At 38.7% G+C, this 20217-nt stretch overlaps 1 protein-coding gene across 2 annotated transcripts in view; it reads left to right on the top strand.

Moving 5' to 3' along the window:
• LOC118831883 (COBW domain-containing protein 1-like) overlaps nucleotides 1–20217 on the top strand; it is a 60443-nt gene that overhangs the window by 34073 nt on the left and 6153 nt on the right. For both annotated transcript variants that reach the window (XM_036739354.1, XM_036739355.1), the window contains exons 9-11: nucleotides 4046–4090; nucleotides 9238–9294; nucleotides 15004–15055. In XM_036739354.1, coding sequence (XP_036595249.1) covers nucleotides 4046–4090; nucleotides 9238–9294; nucleotides 15004–15055 — 154 coding nt within the window. The remainder of the gene's footprint in view (nucleotides 1–4045; nucleotides 4091–9237; nucleotides 9295–15003; nucleotides 15056–20217) is intronic.

Genomic DNA, 20217 nt, shown 5'->3' with positions numbered 1-20217 from the left:
TGTATGAGCTATGTGAGGCACAGGGCAGGATGCCCTTGTAAAGTATCAAAGATGTTCCAGTAAGTAAAGTATTAAAGCATTGTTGTGTTAGGCACTGGTTCAAGAGCATTAGGTAGTGGCCAGCTGGGTTCCTCCTTCTGGGCTTGTGAGTCCCTGGTGAATGGACTCTGCCTGCATGAGAAAGGATGGCTACGAGAGCGGGAGGGGGGCTGTTAGGGATGGAAGTCCTTCCTCCGGGCGCTTGCCGTTCCAACTCCTACTAAGCCTGTCTGGTTTTACCTAGGAAAACAGGCCAAGCGCTAGGGTCCGAGCAGCCCCGGGGTTGGCACCAACTCCCTACAAGAATGTACTCTAAAGATGGCATGAATTGTTCAGTACTGTGCATTATGTGTTATATCTAAATATGCTTGTCTTGCAAATGACGCAAAAATATTTTTAGTTTTCCTAGTGTCGTTGATTAATTCTCAAGATAAAGAGTAAGATCATAAAACTTCAGTGGCTCCTCACTGTCCCTGCATCATCAAAACCCTCTTTTGCCTGGCACTCAAGGCCTTTGATAGCCTAACCTCAACTCACTTTTCTAGTCTTTTCTTCCCTTAACCCCTGATGTTAATCTTCTGTTCCCGTCAGGTTGATTTACTTGCTGTTTCATGAACATGCCTTATCTGTTTCTTCCTTAGCCTTTGCTTATATTGCCTTCCCCCTTCTCTGTTTTTTTCCACTCTCCTACTCATTTTTGGAGGCCCAGTTCCAATCCAGACTCTTTTTGTGAATCTTTTCCTGACCACTCCTATTCAAAGAGGTCTTGAAGTCCTCTGATATCCTGTGGGAATTGTCTTTTGTTGTCCAGGGCCTCTCATGCTGCTTTATATGGTTGTTCAGCTTACCATGTTTGTCTTTTCTCCTTAGTTAGAATTCAGTTTCTCAGAAGTTGGGACCATATTTCCTTCTGTCTTTATATGATTTTAGTTGTGTCTCCCCTGTCCTTTGGAGGTCTTAAAACTTGGCTAGTTTCCTTAGGCCCTACTAGATGCATAGGCTTTATATTTTAGACTCTATGAAAGATACAAAAGTCAGAGCAGTGGCAGCTAGGTGGCTCAGTGAGTAGAGCACTGGTCCTGGAATGAGGAGGACCTGAGTTCAAATCTGGCCTCAGACACTTGATGCATGTACTAGCTGTGTGACCTTGGGCAAGTCACTTAACCCCAACTGCCCTGCCAAAAAAAAAAAAAAACAAAAAAAAAACAAAAAAACAAAAAAAAAACCAAAAAAAAAAAAAAACAAAAGTCAGAGCAGTGGCAGCCAAGTTTTATGACCTCCAAAGGATACACAATAGATAAATTGAATTAAAAAATGCTTCTTAAAGAAATAAATAACAACTTAAATAACTGGAGGAATATTCACTGCTCATGGCTGGGCTGTGCCAATATAATAAAAAATGACAACATAAAAGAGTTAATTTTCAGTTTTAATGCTATGCCAATCAATCTATAAAAGAAATAATGCTTTAGAGAACTCAGAATAATAGCAAAATTCATTTGGAGAAACAAAAAATATGGGTTATCAAGGGAAGTAACAAAAAGAGATAGGGATGAAGAGAGACGAGACTTTCTAGATCTCAGACTATGTTATAAAGCGATAGCCATCCAAACCATTTAGTATTGGTTTAAAAAATAGAGAGGAATATCAGTGGAACAGATTAAACAAGAGAGACTCAGAAACAGTAGAACCCAGCAACTCTGTGTCCAATCTCTCTTAAAACACGAGTAATTCTTTGAAATGTATGTTTGTAGAGAACGGGGGCTTAATTTTTTCCTGCACACTTGATGCTGTTTTTAATAGAAGCATATTTTAGTAATTCACATTTTGAAAAATTGTGCTTCTCTGTCCTAAGAAAAGAAGTCTACAGAATGTCTGTTAGTGTAGACTTTTCTTGTGCCATTGTAGCTGCTGAGCCTTAGTGTCAGAGGAACTAGGAGCCTGGCAGATGCTGTGGTGCATTTAGATAATTGATTATGTCTCCTTTGACTCTGAACATCTGAATAACCCATTCTTAATGCCTTATTTTAAAGTTGTAACCAACAGTAAGATTTTTGAGACAACATAGAACCTGTTTCCTAACCAAAAATAATTTTGGTTTAAAAGAGAGAGGTGACCAGTAATGCTTCCACTCACACCTGCCATCTCCATAATTAGGGTGTCTAAGAAAGCTGTCATTTTATTGTCAGGCATTCAGTAGTAATGTCATTGTTAATCATTCAGCTTCCTGAATGGGAGGAAGGATTTGGGAAATCACTTGGGTCTCTTATCCTTTCCATTTGTCCTTTTCATTAACCCTTCACTTTAATATTCTGCTGAATAAAACTTAAGAGATAGGTGAAAGGCTGTAGGGAGATGTAGCCCTCAGGTAGCCTAGCAAAGAAAGCAAAAAGTAAACATTATTTTCATAAATCGTTAGAAACAGCTTTATTGGTGGGATACTTTATCTGCAGACAGAGATTAGACTATATGGACGTTGTCTAGGACACGTAATCTTACAGTCAGAGATGATTACAAAAGGCTAAAATATGAAAACAAAACACAACCACTTTGGGCCTCGGTGTCATCTATAAAATGAGGGGTTTGAATTACATGATCTCCATGGTCCTTTTCACCTCTAAGGCTGTGCTGCTATGAAAGGATTAACTTGTGCTGCTTCACCATCTTCATCAAAAGTGCATGGTGAGAAGATAGGTGGCATGTAACATGGATAAAGTGAATTAAACAAAAACCTCTTGACTTCCAGCAGTGAAAGTGACACGGGTTAGAAATTACAGCCAGGAGAATATTCATGTAGAAAGGGAAAGAGGCGTGCAGTTTGTATGGATGTTGATGGTAGAACAGAGGTTTGAGTCTCAGTTTTCAGGCAAAACTGAAGGGCATGGGAATTGTATGAAGTCTGAGTAGGCTATTCATTGGTTGTAGACACAGAGAGAGGCACAGTCAGGGTTTATAGGGGAGGGGTCAGAGACAAGAAACTTAAGATAACCACAGAAAGAAGACTCATCCCAGTGAATAAATGTGGGTCATTTAAGCTTGATAGGTGCAGCCAACAGGAGGAAACTTGAGGAAAAGACTGAGAACAGCATCTCATGTAATGACTAAGTGGACAGATCCGCATACAGGAGTCACATTGGCACATAGCCATTACCCCAGGATAGCTTTTAGTTCTGCCAGAGTTTGAGGGAAGATGGATAAGGTAGCTTCTGTACCTGTGGTGCCAATGCAGCATTTACAGTGCCTGCGGCGGCTACGAATATGCCGGTGTTGTTCTGAATCATAAAATGTAACAGAATCTCTGTGTGGAAGACAGAACCAAAGCATTTGTTCAAACACCAGGAAGCTGAATCCATCGTAGCAACAAAGAAGTCCATATGCAATAACAACGAGCCATCCCCCTGCTAGGGCCTTCCCACAAACACTCACTCACAGCCAGCTGCCTGCTGGCCCGCTTCCTCTCACCCTCCGCCCTAACTGCTCTCATCAACTTCGTCTCAGCTCTGCCCCACCCTTCTGCAAGCTCCTCCTACCATAGGCTGGGACTTAAGCAGGTCACATGGGCCTATCAGTGGATGGGAAGATCTTCAAATTTACATGACCATCACAGTACCCCAGAACAGAGAGCAGTGTTCTTTGAGTACTGATTGTGCAAAGGAAAACCTGAAGGGATATGCTCCACTTGTGTAGCTTAAAAATGATGTGGCTTCTGGCTGTTCAGAGAAGAAGCTATAGGGAATGCTTTTGTCAGCAGACCAAAATGTTTCCGAGAATGGTAGGTTTCACCACTGTTATCACCTGGGCGTAAGTATATTTTAATTTTCAGGAAAAAATAATTTCAGTATCAGGTATGTAAAATTTTCAATTGCTTTTTTCCTAATCCTCAGTATATATTTATGCTTATTTAGTCTTTATTTTGTAGTAATATTCATTGCTTTTTAGTTTTGCTTTGGATTTTGAAAGTATGACATTCTGTTTTTTAGTTTATTTCCTTATTTGTTTATTTCAGATCAATAAATGGACTAGGAAAAATCTTAGAGACCCAAAGATCAAGGTATTTTTAATCCTCTTATTGCCAGTCCTGTGTTGTATTCTAATAAACTGATTCTCATTTCTTAGTATGACAGAAGCATCTGCAGATAATTTATTATATTGTTCTGATTCTAGCCTACATTTCTTATTACTCTTACCCCAATTCTAGCTTATATCAAACTATAGAGTAGCCTGTGATCTGTGATCAGTTATTTTTCAGTGTATGCCTGTATGTTCCTATTTTCCTTTAAAAGAAATCTCATTTTAGGGGTACAGCTTATATTTAAGGGTATCCTATAATTTGGACAAGAATGATGGTTCTTTTTAGCTCTATTTTACAAAAACCATACTTTCTTTTTAAAAAATACTTCTTTAGGTGCTTTAAAAAAATATCCATTTGGAAAATTGAATTGCCACATACTGCTTCAGTGTTATAACTAAAGTTTTAAGCCATGATTGGTTACATGAGATTAAATTTTTCTTTACTGAAGAGGGAGATCAAAAGTCTTAGTCACTCAAAGTTAAATTAGTTCTGTATCCTAGAAGTGTGAAATTTTGAATGGGTTATCAAAATCTAGGTACTAAAAGTACATTTTAAATTTCAAATTCATTTATATCCTAATGTGCAATTTAATTATTTAATTAAATCCTAACGTTTCTTGGTTGCTTAAAAAAGAAGAAAATTCTCAGGTTAAAAATATGTGTTTTGCAATTCTGAGTTTGTTACTTGAAGTACAATAATCATTAGTACTGAAGGTTAGTGCCCTAATCTTAGGTAGTCTTTTAAATTAGCTAGTGCAAAGTATCAGGAAATTGACAGTTAATCAAAGTTGGTAAAAGCTAGACCAATCCAAACAGTTCTTTCCATTAGTCTCTGTGTTGTGGCATTTTGCATGAATCTGCTTAGTTTAAATAGTAAATCTCCCCATTTCCGTAAGGAACATTTTTATTTTTTCTTCCAGCATACTGACAGTTCTGCACGTCCTAGTGAGTTAAACATTTGAAATGTTTTTAATGTTTTCTTGCCTTATCACTTTTAGTGTTCATTTAAAAAAAACAACCAACCAACCAAAAAAACCCCCACAAATCTGTCCCATTGTGAGGAGCAGCATTGTGGGGTAGTGGAAAGACTCCTCATTCTGGACTCTAAAGACCTGGATTCCCACCTCCACTCAGGCAAGTCATTGTACTTCCCTGGGTCCAGGTTTTCTCATTTATCCAGTGAGGGGTTAAACTAGGTGGCGTCCGTGGTCCCTTCTGGAGCCAAAGTTTAAATCTCATGATCCTTTGATGAGCAGTCATCTTCTAAACTAGTGTTTAGTGTTCAACAAAATGAGGTTTCTGCTTCGCTTTGATTTTCTCATACTTTCAATAAATACAATAGACCAGAGAGCAAAATGTATTTTAAAGTGAACACAATCTTTTTGTTAAAGTTTGCTGAGAATGAGCAAAATGAGATTGCTGAGAATGGACCAAGCTAGCACAGCTGGTAATATACTAACGCAGGCTTTTAATCTTATAAGTTCATATTTTTAAACAAAGTTTTAATCTGAGAGACAAGCTTTGATGTTTTGTCTGTTTGGGAGAAATTTAATCATCATTTTCTAAACTCCAAGAGCCTGATTTAGAATTTTAATTACATTTTTGTTATTCATAATAATCTGTCATTTCATCAATATGAAAACTCATCATCAAAGCAGATGACACCTATGCCTAAGCTATGGTTTAGCTCTTTGGGAGTTTCTGTGTCTGAAAAACATATCACCCTGTAGCCAACATGATAATAAACCTCTCAGAACTTAGGGACGCCAATAATTGGGTGACAGATATACAGTCAGTCACTCTGAAACATTTCCGATTTGGTGAGACCTGTGCCAGGTTGCTATGATGGCATAGTTTTTAGGAACCCAGGGTCATCTATCTTCACTTCAGTGATGAGGTACTGGAGTAGAACCTTTGGTGCATGATTTCTTTCTGTGTTGCCTTTATTATGTCCTTTTGTAACTCCCCAATTAATGATTTGTCTTGCATGGTCTGTGTAAAATTTATTTTTAAAAATAAAAGAAAACAGACTTAGAATGCTGACTATGCAATGCAGGCATTGTCAGGTTTGAGTAGAGGGATGGTTAAAAAATGTTGATAAGGCTGGATTAATATCACACAATAATTGTGGCAAATCAGAAGTAGGCTTTAAGAGAATCATAAGGCTGTAGAGCAACCAGTAAGCAGTGCAGAATAAGAAGAACATATGTGAAGACTAGGACGAAGTGATGGCTGACCCCTCCTATTTGAAGGACTAATGATGGCTCACACTTGTGTAGCACTTGGAGATTCGCATTTTTAACGCATTCTCATTTTAATTCTCACAACCATCCTGTCACGAAGGTACTATTAACATTCTCATTTGACAGAGGAGGAAACTGTGGCTTAGGGAAATTAAGTTATTTGCCCAAGGTTACTCCAACAGTATCTAAGGCAGGATTTGAATCCATGCCCTCCTGAGTGCAAATCTAATATTCTCTTCATTGTGTGTGCTGTGTTATCTCTCTGCTTAGGCTTGTTTTGCTTGACCCCAGAATTGGAAATAGGAATGGTGGGAGGAAATTACTGGAATTATCTAGGGTTGATATAAGGAAGAACTTTGTAACAAACAGGAGGTATCCAAAATGGAATGACCTGTCTCAGGATCCCCTCTTAATAGAGAGCCTCAGATGAAGACTAGGTTATCATAAGATGAAAGATTTAGAGTTTGAAAGGATCTAAATCATCTGGTCATTTAGTCAATAAGCGTTTATTAAACACTGCGCCAGGCACTGACTGAATGACTAGACGATTTCTAAGGTCCTTTCAAACTGTAGATCCCCAGCACTGGAGACACAAATACAAACAAAAAGAAAGACATCCCTGCCTTCCAGAAGCGTACATTCTAGTAGGAGGAAACAACACATATAAAGGGGAGATGAAAAGTGGAGAGGGGAAGGAAGTCCACCTCCTTCAGTATATAAGCCCCAGGTACTTAATTTCCCCAAAGCCACAAAGCAGTATGTCAGAGGTGGAATTTGAACCCAGTTCCTCTGGCTCCTAATCCAGTGTTCTTTCCTTGAGCTTTGTGGTCAGGTAGGGCTTGTAATGGAGGGCCTTTGGGGGCCCTTCAAACTGAGATTATCCTAAGCATATCGTTTATAGACCATGATGAAATAAAAATTGTAATCATTAAAGGAAACATGGACCAAAGATGCAACTCAAAAGGAGACTAAAATAGTCTAAATAATGAGTGGGTAAGAACTAAGCCCTAGAGACATTGAAATTATATTAAAGAATGATGATAAATGCGGTTCATCTTTGTGAGTTCAAATCTGGCCTCGGACACTTCCTAGCTGTGTGACCCTGGGCAAGTCACTTAAGCCCGTTTGCCTCAGTTTTCTCATCTGTAAAATGAGCTGGAGGAATGTAAATGGCACTGTGTATTATATTGGTCTGACTCTAGCCTACATTCTCATTACCCTTACCCCATTGCTGCCAAATGTCTCTGCCAAGAAAACCCCAGATGGGGTCAGGAAGAGTTGGACACAACTGAACTGAACAACAACAAATAAGACAGTGTGCCAAAATATATGGGATGCAAGCAAAGCAACCCTTAAAGGAAAATTTCTATTCCTGAACACTTATATTTAAAAAAAAGAGAGAGGATCATAGAGCATGTAATTTTAAAAAAAACTAGAAGACCAGAAAACTACTAAGCCCAAAAGACAGATGATTTCCTAGTTCAGTTACACTAAACAGTGTCACAGTACAAGTTAATACTTGCGCAGACTCTGACATGGTTTAATATCATGTCTTAGTATCAGGTTTTTATATATTAACCTCCCGTTTACTAGGAGGGGAAAATAATTTGGAATTGAAGAGGGAGGAAGAATTCCAGAAGAATTTTTCCCGTGAATCCTCTTTTGCATCCCCCTCAGCCACCCAAAGTTCCTGTGTATCCCATCTTGTTTTATACCCCAAGGAGTTAGCTTCTTCACAGCAATTGTAAATCTCAAAGTTGATTTTCATCCTTTTACAGTGTTAGAATAGCTCTTACGTTGTCTTGTGAATATTTAGAAAATTGAAACTGCTGAAGACCTACAACTTACCCTTAACAAACAAACCATATTCTTCGTAACTCTTTTAAAATGTGTGGCTTAAGCATTGTTCCTGGCCAGTGATATTCTGATATATTAATTGTACCACTTTCGACTCTCACTGCCCACCATTTTTATGACATTGTTCCAGTTTCAGAATGTGCCCTGCAGTATCTTGATTGTGTCTGTAGCTTACAACTAGAGTTGGTTGGTGGAGCTCCTTTGCCAAGCCTTGTTGATTCATCTCCTGTATCTGCCCCCAGAGCCACTACCCCTAGTTCAGGCCCTCTTACCACTTGCCTGCACTGTTGCAGCAAGCAGCGGTTTCCTAATTGGTGGTCCTACCCTCTCCCCTCCCCCTCCCCCAGACCATCCTCTGTACAGCTGCCAAAGCTCATGCCTGATAGTGTCAATCTCTTGCTCACTTAATAGTAGTGGCTCCCTGTTACCTGTAGGATTAGATCTACATTCTGTGGTATTTAAAACCCTTCACAACTTGTCTTCCCTCCTACCTACCTACCTCTCCACTTTTAGTATACATCACTCTCCTTCCTGCACTTGGTGGCTCAGCCAGACTGACCTTGCTGTTTCTCACACACAGCTGACTCTTCTTTTGTCTCCTTGCCCTTGAGTGGGCTGTTGGCCACGTCCAGAATGCAGCAGTCTTTGTCTCTGATTCTTAGTAGGTCTGGTTTTGTTCAAAGCTTAGCTCAAGCACCTCCTCTTATGTGGGGCCTTTTCTGATTCTTCCAGCTGCCATTATTTTCCTTCCACCAGTTGCCTTGTATTTGTTTTGTATATATTTGGATGTATACATGTTGTCTCCCTTGACAGACTGTAAGCTCTTTGAAGGCAGGGAGTATTTGATTTTGGCTTTTGTAGCCCCAGAACCTAGCACAGTGTTTACCTAGTCCATACAAGGTGCTTAATAAATACTTATTAATTGGTTGGTATGATCTAGAGGTAGGTTTATACCATACTGGTATATACATGGTACGATATATATCATACTGTTTCTGATTTTTTTTCCTTTTTTTTTTTCTTTTAGAGTTGATCTTTCTAATGTACTGGATTTACACTCTTTTGACAGTCTCTCTGGAATCAGGTAATTTTTAGTTATCTGTGGGTTTTTTATTAGTTTTTATTAAAGATCTTGATTTTGAAGGGGTAATTTCAGTAATCCTTTTCTTTATTTCTGTAATTACCTTTTTCCAATTCTGATTCTGTATTTTCATGGAGCCTATTACACTTTAAGCTTCCCATCATTTCTTTAACACTGATAATTCCAGATAGTCTACAGTTTGTTTATGGGTAATGCTTCAGAAGTTAATGTGAAGTTGTCATTAGGAACTCAGAATTCATTTCTAGATAGAAACAATATTTTAAATGATGTTAAGGTTTCCAAGACAGTCCACAGAAGCCTATATTAATTCATAAGGAAGTCTAATGCTAAGAGTGTTTTCCTCTCTACCTATTTGCCATTTTATGACATTAGGTACATGGGAAAAGGCTTTTTGAGTTCCATCTTTGGATGCTTGAAGTACATTTCTTTCCTCTTAAGAGCAGATAAAAGTCATTTCCTAGGCATTGCCATTCAGGTGCGGAGACTCCTGGGAATCAGTGATTTGTTAACCAGTAACTCTCTTTACACCTTCATGGGAGAAGTTACCTCCCTGGGATATAGTCACTTCGCAGGTGTTCTGAATTGGGGCACAAAAGACAGTTTAGTTTCAGGGCTCCAGATTCACTCACCAGCTCTGTGTAAGGAAATGGCCATAAATCCATTGTTCCTAAATCAGGGGTTGCCCATAAGATATTTTTCTCATTTTCCTGAAGTAGAACTTAAAGATTTAGAGACTGAGTGTCACTCACTTTTGGCCTCTGACCTTTACTTCAAAAAATTATTTTCATTTTTCAGCCGGTGTTGTCCTTACCTACTGGCCAGTTCGTAGCTTATTTTCCAGGTTTCTTGAACTATCCCTCCTTTCCACCCTCTGAAAAATGGAAAGTTTTATTTGCTTGACAGGCCCAGCAACCTTAACTGTGATGAATTCAGTTAATGCAGAGAAGTTGTGAGGACAAGCTAATTTTGCTTTCCATGTAGTGAGAACGCGATAATAGAATAATAGCTAACATCTATATAGTGCTTACTGCGTGCCAGGCACCATACTAAGTGCTTTACAGTTATCACCTCATTCTGTCCTCACAGCACCCGTGGAAAGGAGGTGCTATTGTTAGGCAAACAGAGGTGAAGTGACTTGCTCATGGTCACACAGCTAGTAGCTGTCTGAGGCAGGATTTGAGAAGGGGTCTTCCTCAGTCCAGGCCTGATGCTTTATCCACTGCACCACCCACCTACCAGGGGTTGCAGTTACAGCAAAAAGTACCCCAGGGCATGACTTGGATCTGAGGAGCAGGTGTAATTGAAGGCAAACAGAGCAGTCCTGGACAAACTTGAGAGTTTTTTGAAATCTCCTGCCTCCATCCTCTTTCTGTCCTTTTCCGTTGCTGCCCATTTCAGATCCTTGATATTCACAGAATGTAGGAGTTGGAAGAGGCCTCAAAAGTAAAAATCATTGGGCCTGTTCTTGATTGAGATCCTCTCTACAGTGTCCCTTACCAATGGTCGTGGACATTCTGCTTGAAGCATTCCAGTGATGGGCCCATTCTGCTGCAGACAGTCTTGCTCCTCTGCAGTTTGTACCTCTTCTTCATTCTTAACTTGGGGGCCAAACGGAACAAGTCTCCCCTCTCTCTCCATGTGACTGTCCTTCATCCACTTGAAGGCAGCAGCCCTCCCCTCGGTCTTCTGTCCTCCCCACTGTGTCCCTTTCATTCCTTCAGCTGGCACTCTCATGATCTGGGTCCCAGTTTCCTCATCTGGATGGCCTTCATTTGGACCACTCCAGCTTGTTGTGTTCTTACTAAAGAGTGTTATGTAGAACTGTACACAGAATTCCATGTAGTGGGACAAAGGAAGTGTCACTTCCTTCACAGACACTGTTCTTCTTTTAAAGCGGCCTGGCACTTAGGAGACATTTAATATATGTTTATTGACTTCCTAATTGAAGAAAGAAACACATGTAGCTTATCCAAGCTCAGAGCAGGGGATCTGGGGGGTGGGGCAGTTCTACCCCTCGTGAGGGCATGCGGTGTTGAGTCATCATTGTCTTGACTATTCTCTTATGCACATGCTGCAGGTTTATGTCCTGGAGGCATTCGAGAGTTACATAGAGTTATGTATGGACTTACCCAAATCCTGCCTGTGTCTCCATGAAGCTTCATTGCCCCATGGATAAGACACAGACCTGATACCTGAGGGACAGCAAAGCGATAGTGCATAGAGCGCTGGGCCTGGAATCAGGAAGACATGAGTTCAGATTCACCTCAGACAAAGCTCAGCTGTGTGACCCTACACAAGTCACTTAATCACTGCCTGTATCTATTTCTTCCTCTGTAAAATGGGGATAATAATAGAAACCTGCCTCCCAGGGTTGTTGTAGGAATAAAATGAGATATTCGTTAATCGCATTGCAAACCTTAAAGTACTCCGTAAGTGTGAGCTGTTAGTATTAGTTTGTATGCTTTCTGCCCTTCATCTCATACCCACTAATGCATTCCTATTGCCTCCGGTATCATTTCCGCCTCAGGTCTTGACATTTTAATGACACAAATTATTATGGGAGTGCGTAGTCTTCATTCATGTATTACCATATTTAGTGGTGTAGGCTCTTAAGGTAATTCCTGATCCCATGACTAGCCTTGAATTGGTACTTTTAAAATTGATTTTGTTTTTTTAAACAAGGCTTTTAAAGGAACTTGAACTTGTGTCTGATATTAAATGAGCTTAACCTATGTTTAGAACTTAGAAGTAATTTCTCTTCAACATTATGCCTATCATAAAATGTTCATTCTGGAAATTTCTGTGTAGAAGAAAATGTTTACTCCAAATAGGTCCAATTTCTTTAAGTCTTTCTGTTTTTTTCGTATGACTGGAATTTTCTTTTTCGTTCCATTATATGATCATTAACATTGATAGGGAGCTCTCATTGGCTTTGTTCTTTACAGGATAGGAAATAAAAATAAAGTTGCCTGAGAATGAGTGTGAGAAGGGAAAAGATTGGGAACATTGTCTCCCTTGGGAGTTTGATAGAGATCTGAGATGAATAAAAGGATATTTTACATCAATAATAGTCTAGGGGAGGTTAGATAGAAGAAATTTGTACTGGACGTTAGAGTTCTGTGACTTTCTCCAGCAGCACAGGATGTCTGCAGACTGCAGGTGTTGGGGGTAACTCAGAACTGTTAATTAGCTTGTTGGGAAAAGTTTCAGGTGTGGAGACGAGTGCCTCCCTTAAATGACTGAATGGGTAGAAGGCAAATGAGACTAGAATTATGGGTAATAGAAAGGAGTCATGGAACTAGATGTCACAAGAAAGTAAAGAGCAGTATCAGTGAGAGTAATGGTGCGGAATCAGAGTCAGGAAAGAAGGTCAGGCCAGGAGGGGAGTGTCTGCAGAGCTAAAGGATTTGCAGATGGAGAAGTCCTTAGCAATAGGAATATCTAAGGTGTGGCTTTCCCAGTTGGTAACCGATGCAGAGTGGAAATGGAGGTCGTAAGACTGGGAAAGTTTGAGGTATCATTGGTCCAGTTTATGAAGTGGATTGTCAGCATAAAATAGTGAAATTGTTGAGGATAATGGCGAGGTGTAGAGAAGAAAGCTATGAGCCTGGTACCGATGCCATTTAGGAAGGTCAGAGAATATCCTGAATCAAAAGGGGTTTGATTCAATAGCATGTTTTTAAAAAATAAGTTTTATTGATGCCTTTGCTGATCCATAACAACCAATGAGCCCCTCCTTTATAACAAAATTATCTGGGACAATGACCTCTATACTGGAAGGAGAAAGATGTCTTCTCTTGATGGAAAACTCTAAAGAGGAAAGATTATTGAATGATGAGAACAGGCCAGTGGTCTCATAGTGTCATCAAGGACCAAGGAGTATCTCAACTTCTCCTTGTCCTAGGACTTCAAGGGCCTAGAAGACAAAGTCTTCTTAAAAAACTTCTTGGAAGAAGTTTTCCTGGGCTGTGATATCTTTAGGGAAAAGTCAGATTTCCAATGAATTGGGTAGGAGGCGTGTAAGAAGGAAAGGTCATTGGTGTAGGAGTGAATAAAGGGGTAGTGATAAAGTTGCTTGTTTCTAAGAATGAGTTTGAGATGTAGACCAGGAAGAAGAAATAGCTTAAGACTTGATTTAGACTTGTTCTGATTGGCTTTGAGACAGAACTGGCGGCAATTTGTAGGTTGTGCTGAGAGGCACATTTTGATTCAATCTAAGATAACTTTCACAGTGATCTTGGCTAAAGTGGGATGACCTGCTTCAGGAGAGGTCTTGAAGTGAAGGTTGGGTGACCACTTACCAGGGATGTCTGATCAGGTACAGGTTGGACTAAAGCCAACCCCAGAGTTCCTTCCAATTTGGAAGGTCTGAGAAAAGACCATCATTTATACTAGGCTCTTTATTTTTCAAAGGTGTTTCAATACAAGTAGTCTTATACAACACCTATTTATAACACACTGGTGACAACTATTTAAAGAATTGGCTATTGAATAAATGTAGTTCCACTGTATAGAGTAGATGAGATATTTGAATAAATTTGCTTTGTGTATAGCTACTATACAGAAGAAATCCTTTCATGATTAGCCAGCTGGAAAGGATTTAATTTGACACTCTCCTTACCATGACCCCTACAGAGACTCATTCACTCCTAAGTTTCTCAACCTATATATACATATATGCCTCCCTCCTCTCTGCTAAACCTACTGTTACTAATTTACCCCTTACTGTTCTTCTTAAAACCTTGCAGATGTTTTGTTTTGGACTCTCCCTTCACCTTCCCCAATTGGTGTTTGAATGTATACCATAGTTGTTAAATGTATCATTTATCATTGTTCAGAATAATGCATTTTTAACAATTTAAGCCTCTCTTTCGCCCCAATGAATGCAAAATTTTATGAACATTGGCTAAACTTAAAATTTGAGAAAAGTGAGAGGAAATACTGATGAAGAAAATTCATGTTTCTGATGCCCCATTTACATGTAATTATGCTTCAACTCTAGAAAATACAGGGAAAGTTAATTAAATTTTTTCAGGGTAGAAAGCGTTTCTGGACTGAGATATTTTTGCAAGCCTGAGTTAAAATAATTGCAATTAATACTGAACACTTTACAGTGGCAGTCATATTTGTGAACCCTTCAGATTCATAATTCCTATAACAAATGTTGTTTATATGCCTGATTTTCCTCTATGATCATAATTGCTTCAAAGATGATTTTTATCCCTTTAAAATTAAAATTTTATTTTAGAATGAAGGAATATAATGTCTAACAGGGACCATCTTACAAAAATGAATTCATATTTATGTTCTGAGTAAGGCACAATATGCCTGTTATGTCAACTTTTTTTCCAATTTTGTTTCCAGTTTTGTTCTTATGTATAAGAGGCAGCTTAAAGTAAGAACACTGGCTCTTAGAGGTAGAAGGTTTGGCTGCAGATCTTCATGGGATAATTTACCTATGTGTGACCCTAGAAAAGTCTGATTACTTCTCTGATAATAGTACTTGCCCTTTTGACCTCACCAGGTTTTTGTGGAGAAAGGATTTTACAGCATTTTGCAGATGGGAGTTGTGTTTCTATAGGAGATTGAATTGGAATTTGGATGATCTTTTATATTTAGCTTTTTCCTTCAAAAATATAGTTAATTTAGAAGAGTAAAAGTATTAGTCTCTGAATGTGTAAATATTTTCAGTTTACAGAAGAAACTACAACATGTGCAGACAACACAACCTCACCTTGATAAGGTAAAAAGAAAAATGTACTTTAAGTTATGTAAGTTTTCTAGTGTAGCTTCACTAACAAATCTGTATAAGAATATGTTTGAGAACTGTGCTACAAGTTGTACAACTTGGTTTAATTTTTAAGCCATCTTAGACTAACTACTTAAAAAAACTATTTCCTCGAGTTAATTTTTCTAAAATTCTAGTCCTCCCCTAGCTAGTACCTGAAGCTGATGGGACAAAAGTAAATATGATGCTTTGCACATTCATTCCTTTCTTCAGGGTTCTTCTAAACAAACTTCTCAGAACTCGGGATGTTCTGGGTTATATGAAAACCAGGCTACACGGCGTCCCCTCTGGTGGGTCTGGAATGGATAAGTAGGTGGACTGTGTTCTTGTTCCCCCATTCTACCTTTGTCTTCTGGGACCGTTACTGATTTTTTTTTTAACATTCGTGGTGGTCATAAACCATGCAAAATAATAGCAACTGATTTTCTAATTTGTTCCCTTCTAGAGAACCTGCAAGAGATAGAGCTGGAAGTGATCTTAGAGTTTCCTGAGGCCCAGAGAGGGGACACAACTTGGCCAGGGTCATAGGAGTAGTAAAATGGCAGGGGCAAGATTCCACCCCCAGAGTCCTTCACTCCAAATCCAGCACACTTTGCGTTTACACCACACTGCCTCTCCCTGTTGTAAGACTACCTTGCTTTTATGTCATATGAAACTCTTTGAGGAACTCAAGTTTTACGTTTTTTGTTTTGTTTTGTTTTGTTTCAAAATGACTTTGCCCAATAATAAAGTGAATAAGTGAGATAAGGACACAAGTCACTGGCTGTAGATTGCTTTTGAAGAGAACTGACTCTTTCAGAATGTTTCACAGGCCAGCGGCTCCAGGGGGAAAAAAGGTCAGAACAATGACATAGAAGCATATAGAAATTTTTAGGGGAGTACTGTTGCTTGGAAAGTCAACTGGAAAATCGGGGCAATTACCTTGATAAATGGAATCCCCAAATTGTTTCCTCACGAAATATATTTATATCAGGCAAGGATGATTTTAGCTTTTGTTTATCTGGATAATGCCTTTGATCATTCTTGGAGCTTTACTATGAGAAAACCAACGATAGGTTTAGGATAGAGTAGTAGCTAGGCAAAAAAAAAAAGGCTAGATGGGTAAAGATAGAATATTTTGTTCTGTCAACCCCTGTTCATGCCTTACTTTTCTTAAATTCCTTGCTTCCTTGTAGAACTATAAGGACCAAGATAGCATTCCAAATGGTTGTCTAGAATAGAGAACTGATTCAGGTATAAGACATGGTCCTTATCCTGCACTGTGGACTTAAGGATTTATAGTTTCCCCTTCCAGCATGATTGAAATAGTGGAATACTGGATAGTTCGAAAGGTTGATTTTTTTAAAAAATATGACTTCCCCAGTAAATTGCCTTAATTTTTTGCTTTTAAATTTTTTTCAGTTGAAAGAGTAGGATTATATTATTGACTATTCACAGTGCCAGTAAGTCCAATCTCTAACTGCTACAAATAAATTCATTCCTTCCATCAAATTTTACATCTATATTCTAGTTTTTAAAAAGAAAGCAACATTATATTTTAAGGCATTCCTTATTGAAAGGTCTATCTAGGTCAGACTTTTTCTACCTAATATTGATGAGTTTCAGGCTGTTTTAGCATCTTTGAAAGCAGAAATTATTGAAACTATAACATTTCACATTGGCCAAGCTTTTGCCATGTTTTATATAATTGCAAATTCTTTGCTGCTCTTTTCAATGACTTTTTTTTTTTTTGGAGGGGGCAAGGCAGGGCAGTTGGGGTTAAGTGGCTTGCCCAAGGTCACACAACTAGTAAGTATGTCAGGTGTCTGAGGCCAGATTTGACCTCAGGTCCTCCTGACTCCAGGGCTGGTGCTCTACTCACTTTGCCACCTAGCTGCCCTTCAATGACTTTCTAAAGGGAAAGAAAGCAAGTGATGTGTTCGAATAGACTAAATAGCCCTAATACTTTAAAAATGTGTATTTATCGTGGAAAGAAAGTTTTGTGGGTTAAAAGGTGATGATACTAAATATCAGTCAGTAGTTGGTTGGAAAAGAAACTATAATAACCAAATGTCAGATACTATTTCTGATATCAGGCATTGTACTATGAAATAACTTATTCAAAAGACTGCCTTTAACTTAATTCATCATAAACCTAGTAAAAAATCACTGGGAACAACATATACAGCAAAGAACTAGAAACAAGGTAGATTATTTGGGTAATGATTAAATAAATTGTGGTACACAAATGTAATGGAATATTACTGCAACATTCAAGAAAGAATGAATATGAAGAATACAGAGAAACATGGAAAGACTTATGCATACCCTTGTTCCCATCCCTTCCTGTCTTCTCTAGCATGTTGTACTCATCACAAACATCCCTCACCCCCCCAATCTTCATTGTCTCCCTATCTTGCAGGTTTCTTCCTGGGTGGCCTCCATATGTGCTTAAGTCTCCCAATTTTTAAAAAACCTTCACTTGATCCTACCATTTTCACTAGCTGTCATATCTCTCCTAACCTCAGCTAAACTTTGAAAAAGCTGTCTTCATACTCAGTACATCTACTTCCTCTCTTCTTGTTCTCTTCCCTTTGTACTCTGACCTCCAAACTCATCACTTAACTGAAACTGTTCTCTCCAAAGTTTACCAGTGAACTCTTAGTTGCTAAATCTCTTCTTATTTCAATCCTCTTCTTTCTTAACTTCTTTGTAGCATTTGACCCAGTTAACTACCCTCTCCTCTGGAATGCTGGGTTTTTGTGACACTGCTTTGTCTCTTGCTTCTCTTACCTGTCTGTCAAGTCACTCCCACTAACTTTAAGCATAAGGCTGGGATCTGTCCTGGACCCTGTTCTCTTATCTCCCACTTGTTTAGTGATCTCCTTAGCTCTTATTTTTTCATTTATCATCTCTATGCAGATGGCTCCTAGATGTGTGTGTGTCTCTGTCTATCTTTCTGTCTATATATTTATATCTACATCTTTCTCTCCAGTCCTACTGTATTGCCTGAGCTTGTCTTGCATCATCATATGCCCATTGACCATTTAGAATTGGATTCTCGTAGACACCTGTCCAAATCAGAACTCATTACCTTCCTAGTCCCCTCCGTTATAAACTTTACTATTATTGTCCAGAGCACCATCATCTTTCCAGTGGCCCAAAGCCATAACCTCAGTGTCAGCCTCAACTCTTCATCCTCCCCATATATACAGTCACTTCCCAAATCTTATCATTTCCTTCTCCACCACCGCTCTCATACAGCTACCTTCCTGGTCCAGGTCTTCAGGTTTTCTCACCTGAACTGTTGCCACAGCTTCCTAAAATGACTCTCTGCCTCAAATCTCCCCATTTGAATCCATTTTCCACTTGCTAAAGTGATTTTTCCTAAAACATGGTCTGACTGTGCACCCTACCACAAATCCAGTGGTTTCCTATTAATTACCTCTAAAATCAAATATAAACTCCTCTTTGGCATTTAAAGTTCATTACAACCTAGTCCTTTCTACACTGTACTTCTTACTACACTCATAGGGTTCTACTTTCTTTTCTTCACAGGATTTGTCTTATCCCATGTACCTGGAATTGCTTCCTTCCTCAACCCCGCTCCCTCCCTTTAGTATTGTCTTCTTAAAGACTCCAGATTTCCCCAAATGCTAGAGGATGCTATTCCTTCTCTCCTAAAGTTACCCTGTATCTACTTTTGAGGTATCTTAAATATGCCTCTTCATGTATGTGTTGTCTCCCACATTCAGATGTAAGTTTAGATTTTTCTTTGTGTCCCCAAAGCACTTTACTGGACTAGTAGTAAAAACTGACTAGTAGTAAACACTGATGTGGTGGGGGGTGAAGTGAACTTTTTAGAAGCAAACAGTAGTTACAATGACTACAGCTATGTAAAGGGAAAGAACCAAAGTTAGCCTGGGGCTAGCTGATGATCCAGTTATATCCAGAAGAAGAGAGGTGGGGGTGTGGCACAGTGCATTGTGCTTGTGTTGATTAGTTTTTCTCTTTTCTTTTTCATTTGTTGCAAAGGATGTTTTGGGAAGAAGAGAGAGATATTTAGAAATGGAGGCACATACAAATAGAAGATGAATAAAAAAATATTTTTAAGATAAAATATTTATTGTTTAAAAAAAACCGTTTTTATTCCCGTCACAACTAGTCAGGATTTAATTCTTAAATTGCACTTTAATGCTTGTGGTTAACTGTCAAATAATTCTTGCCTCTAGATATTTAGCTTTTTATTTAAGTCTTTTTTTTGTTTGTTTTCCTAATAGTTAATAGATTTGCTGGAGGGTGTGCAGCTGTGAAGAACCTGAATATACACACACCCTTCTATGTTAGCTGTTTTCTTCTTTTCAATGGCCCACCAGCTTTTGCTTTTTTAAGGGAAAAATACTTCTTCCTTATCTGCTTAAGCACTTTGGTACCCACAGAAACAAAATGTAAATACGGACTGAAATCTTTGAAGGAAAAAAATTTAGCATTTGAATGCGCCATTGAACCTTTATTGTTCCTGTTTTGTCTGAGTTCTGTGTGTTGTGGATTTCTATCACTCAGAAGAATAGACCTGCTTAATTAACCGTTAGAAATTAATGAAAGTGTGATTTCAGTTGTACTGTACTTAGCTTCCTTCTGTGCCTCTTCAGGTGCTATATCCACAGGGAAACCTTTCGTGATTCCCTTAATTTTAAAAAAATTAGTATTTTTTGTTTTTATTTCATTGTCATTTCCACTTGTATCCCTTTCCCTTGTCTCTTCCAAAGAATCATTCCATGTTAGAAAGAATAAAAAAGAAAAGATTAAAAAAAATGGTTCAGCTTATGTCAAGGGAGGAACAGCCTAGGCAGTGATGCACACCCATCCTCCACCTCTGCAGGGAAGGCTCATCTCTTCCCTGGGTCTGAACTTGCTCTTGGTCGCAGAGTTCAGTTTTGGTTTTTGTTCTTTACATTTACATTCTTGTGTAGTGATTGTGTATTTTGTTTTCTTGGTTCTGCTTACATCATAATAAATCTTCCCATACTTCTCTTGAATTCCTCCTGTTTGTCATTTCTTATAGAACAGTAATATTCTTGTACCACATTTTGTTTAGCCGTGCCTCATTCAAAGGACACTCACTGTTATCGGTGCTT

Source organism: Trichosurus vulpecula, chromosome 9 (assembly GCF_011100635.1).
Source record: "Trichosurus vulpecula isolate mTriVul1 chromosome 9, mTriVul1.pri, whole genome shotgun sequence".
NCBI classification, from domain to species: domain Eukaryota; kingdom Metazoa; phylum Chordata; class Mammalia; order Diprotodontia; family Phalangeridae; genus Trichosurus; species Trichosurus vulpecula.
Note: the sequence above shows the minus strand (reverse complement) of the source record. Positions and strands in the feature narration are given on the sequence as shown.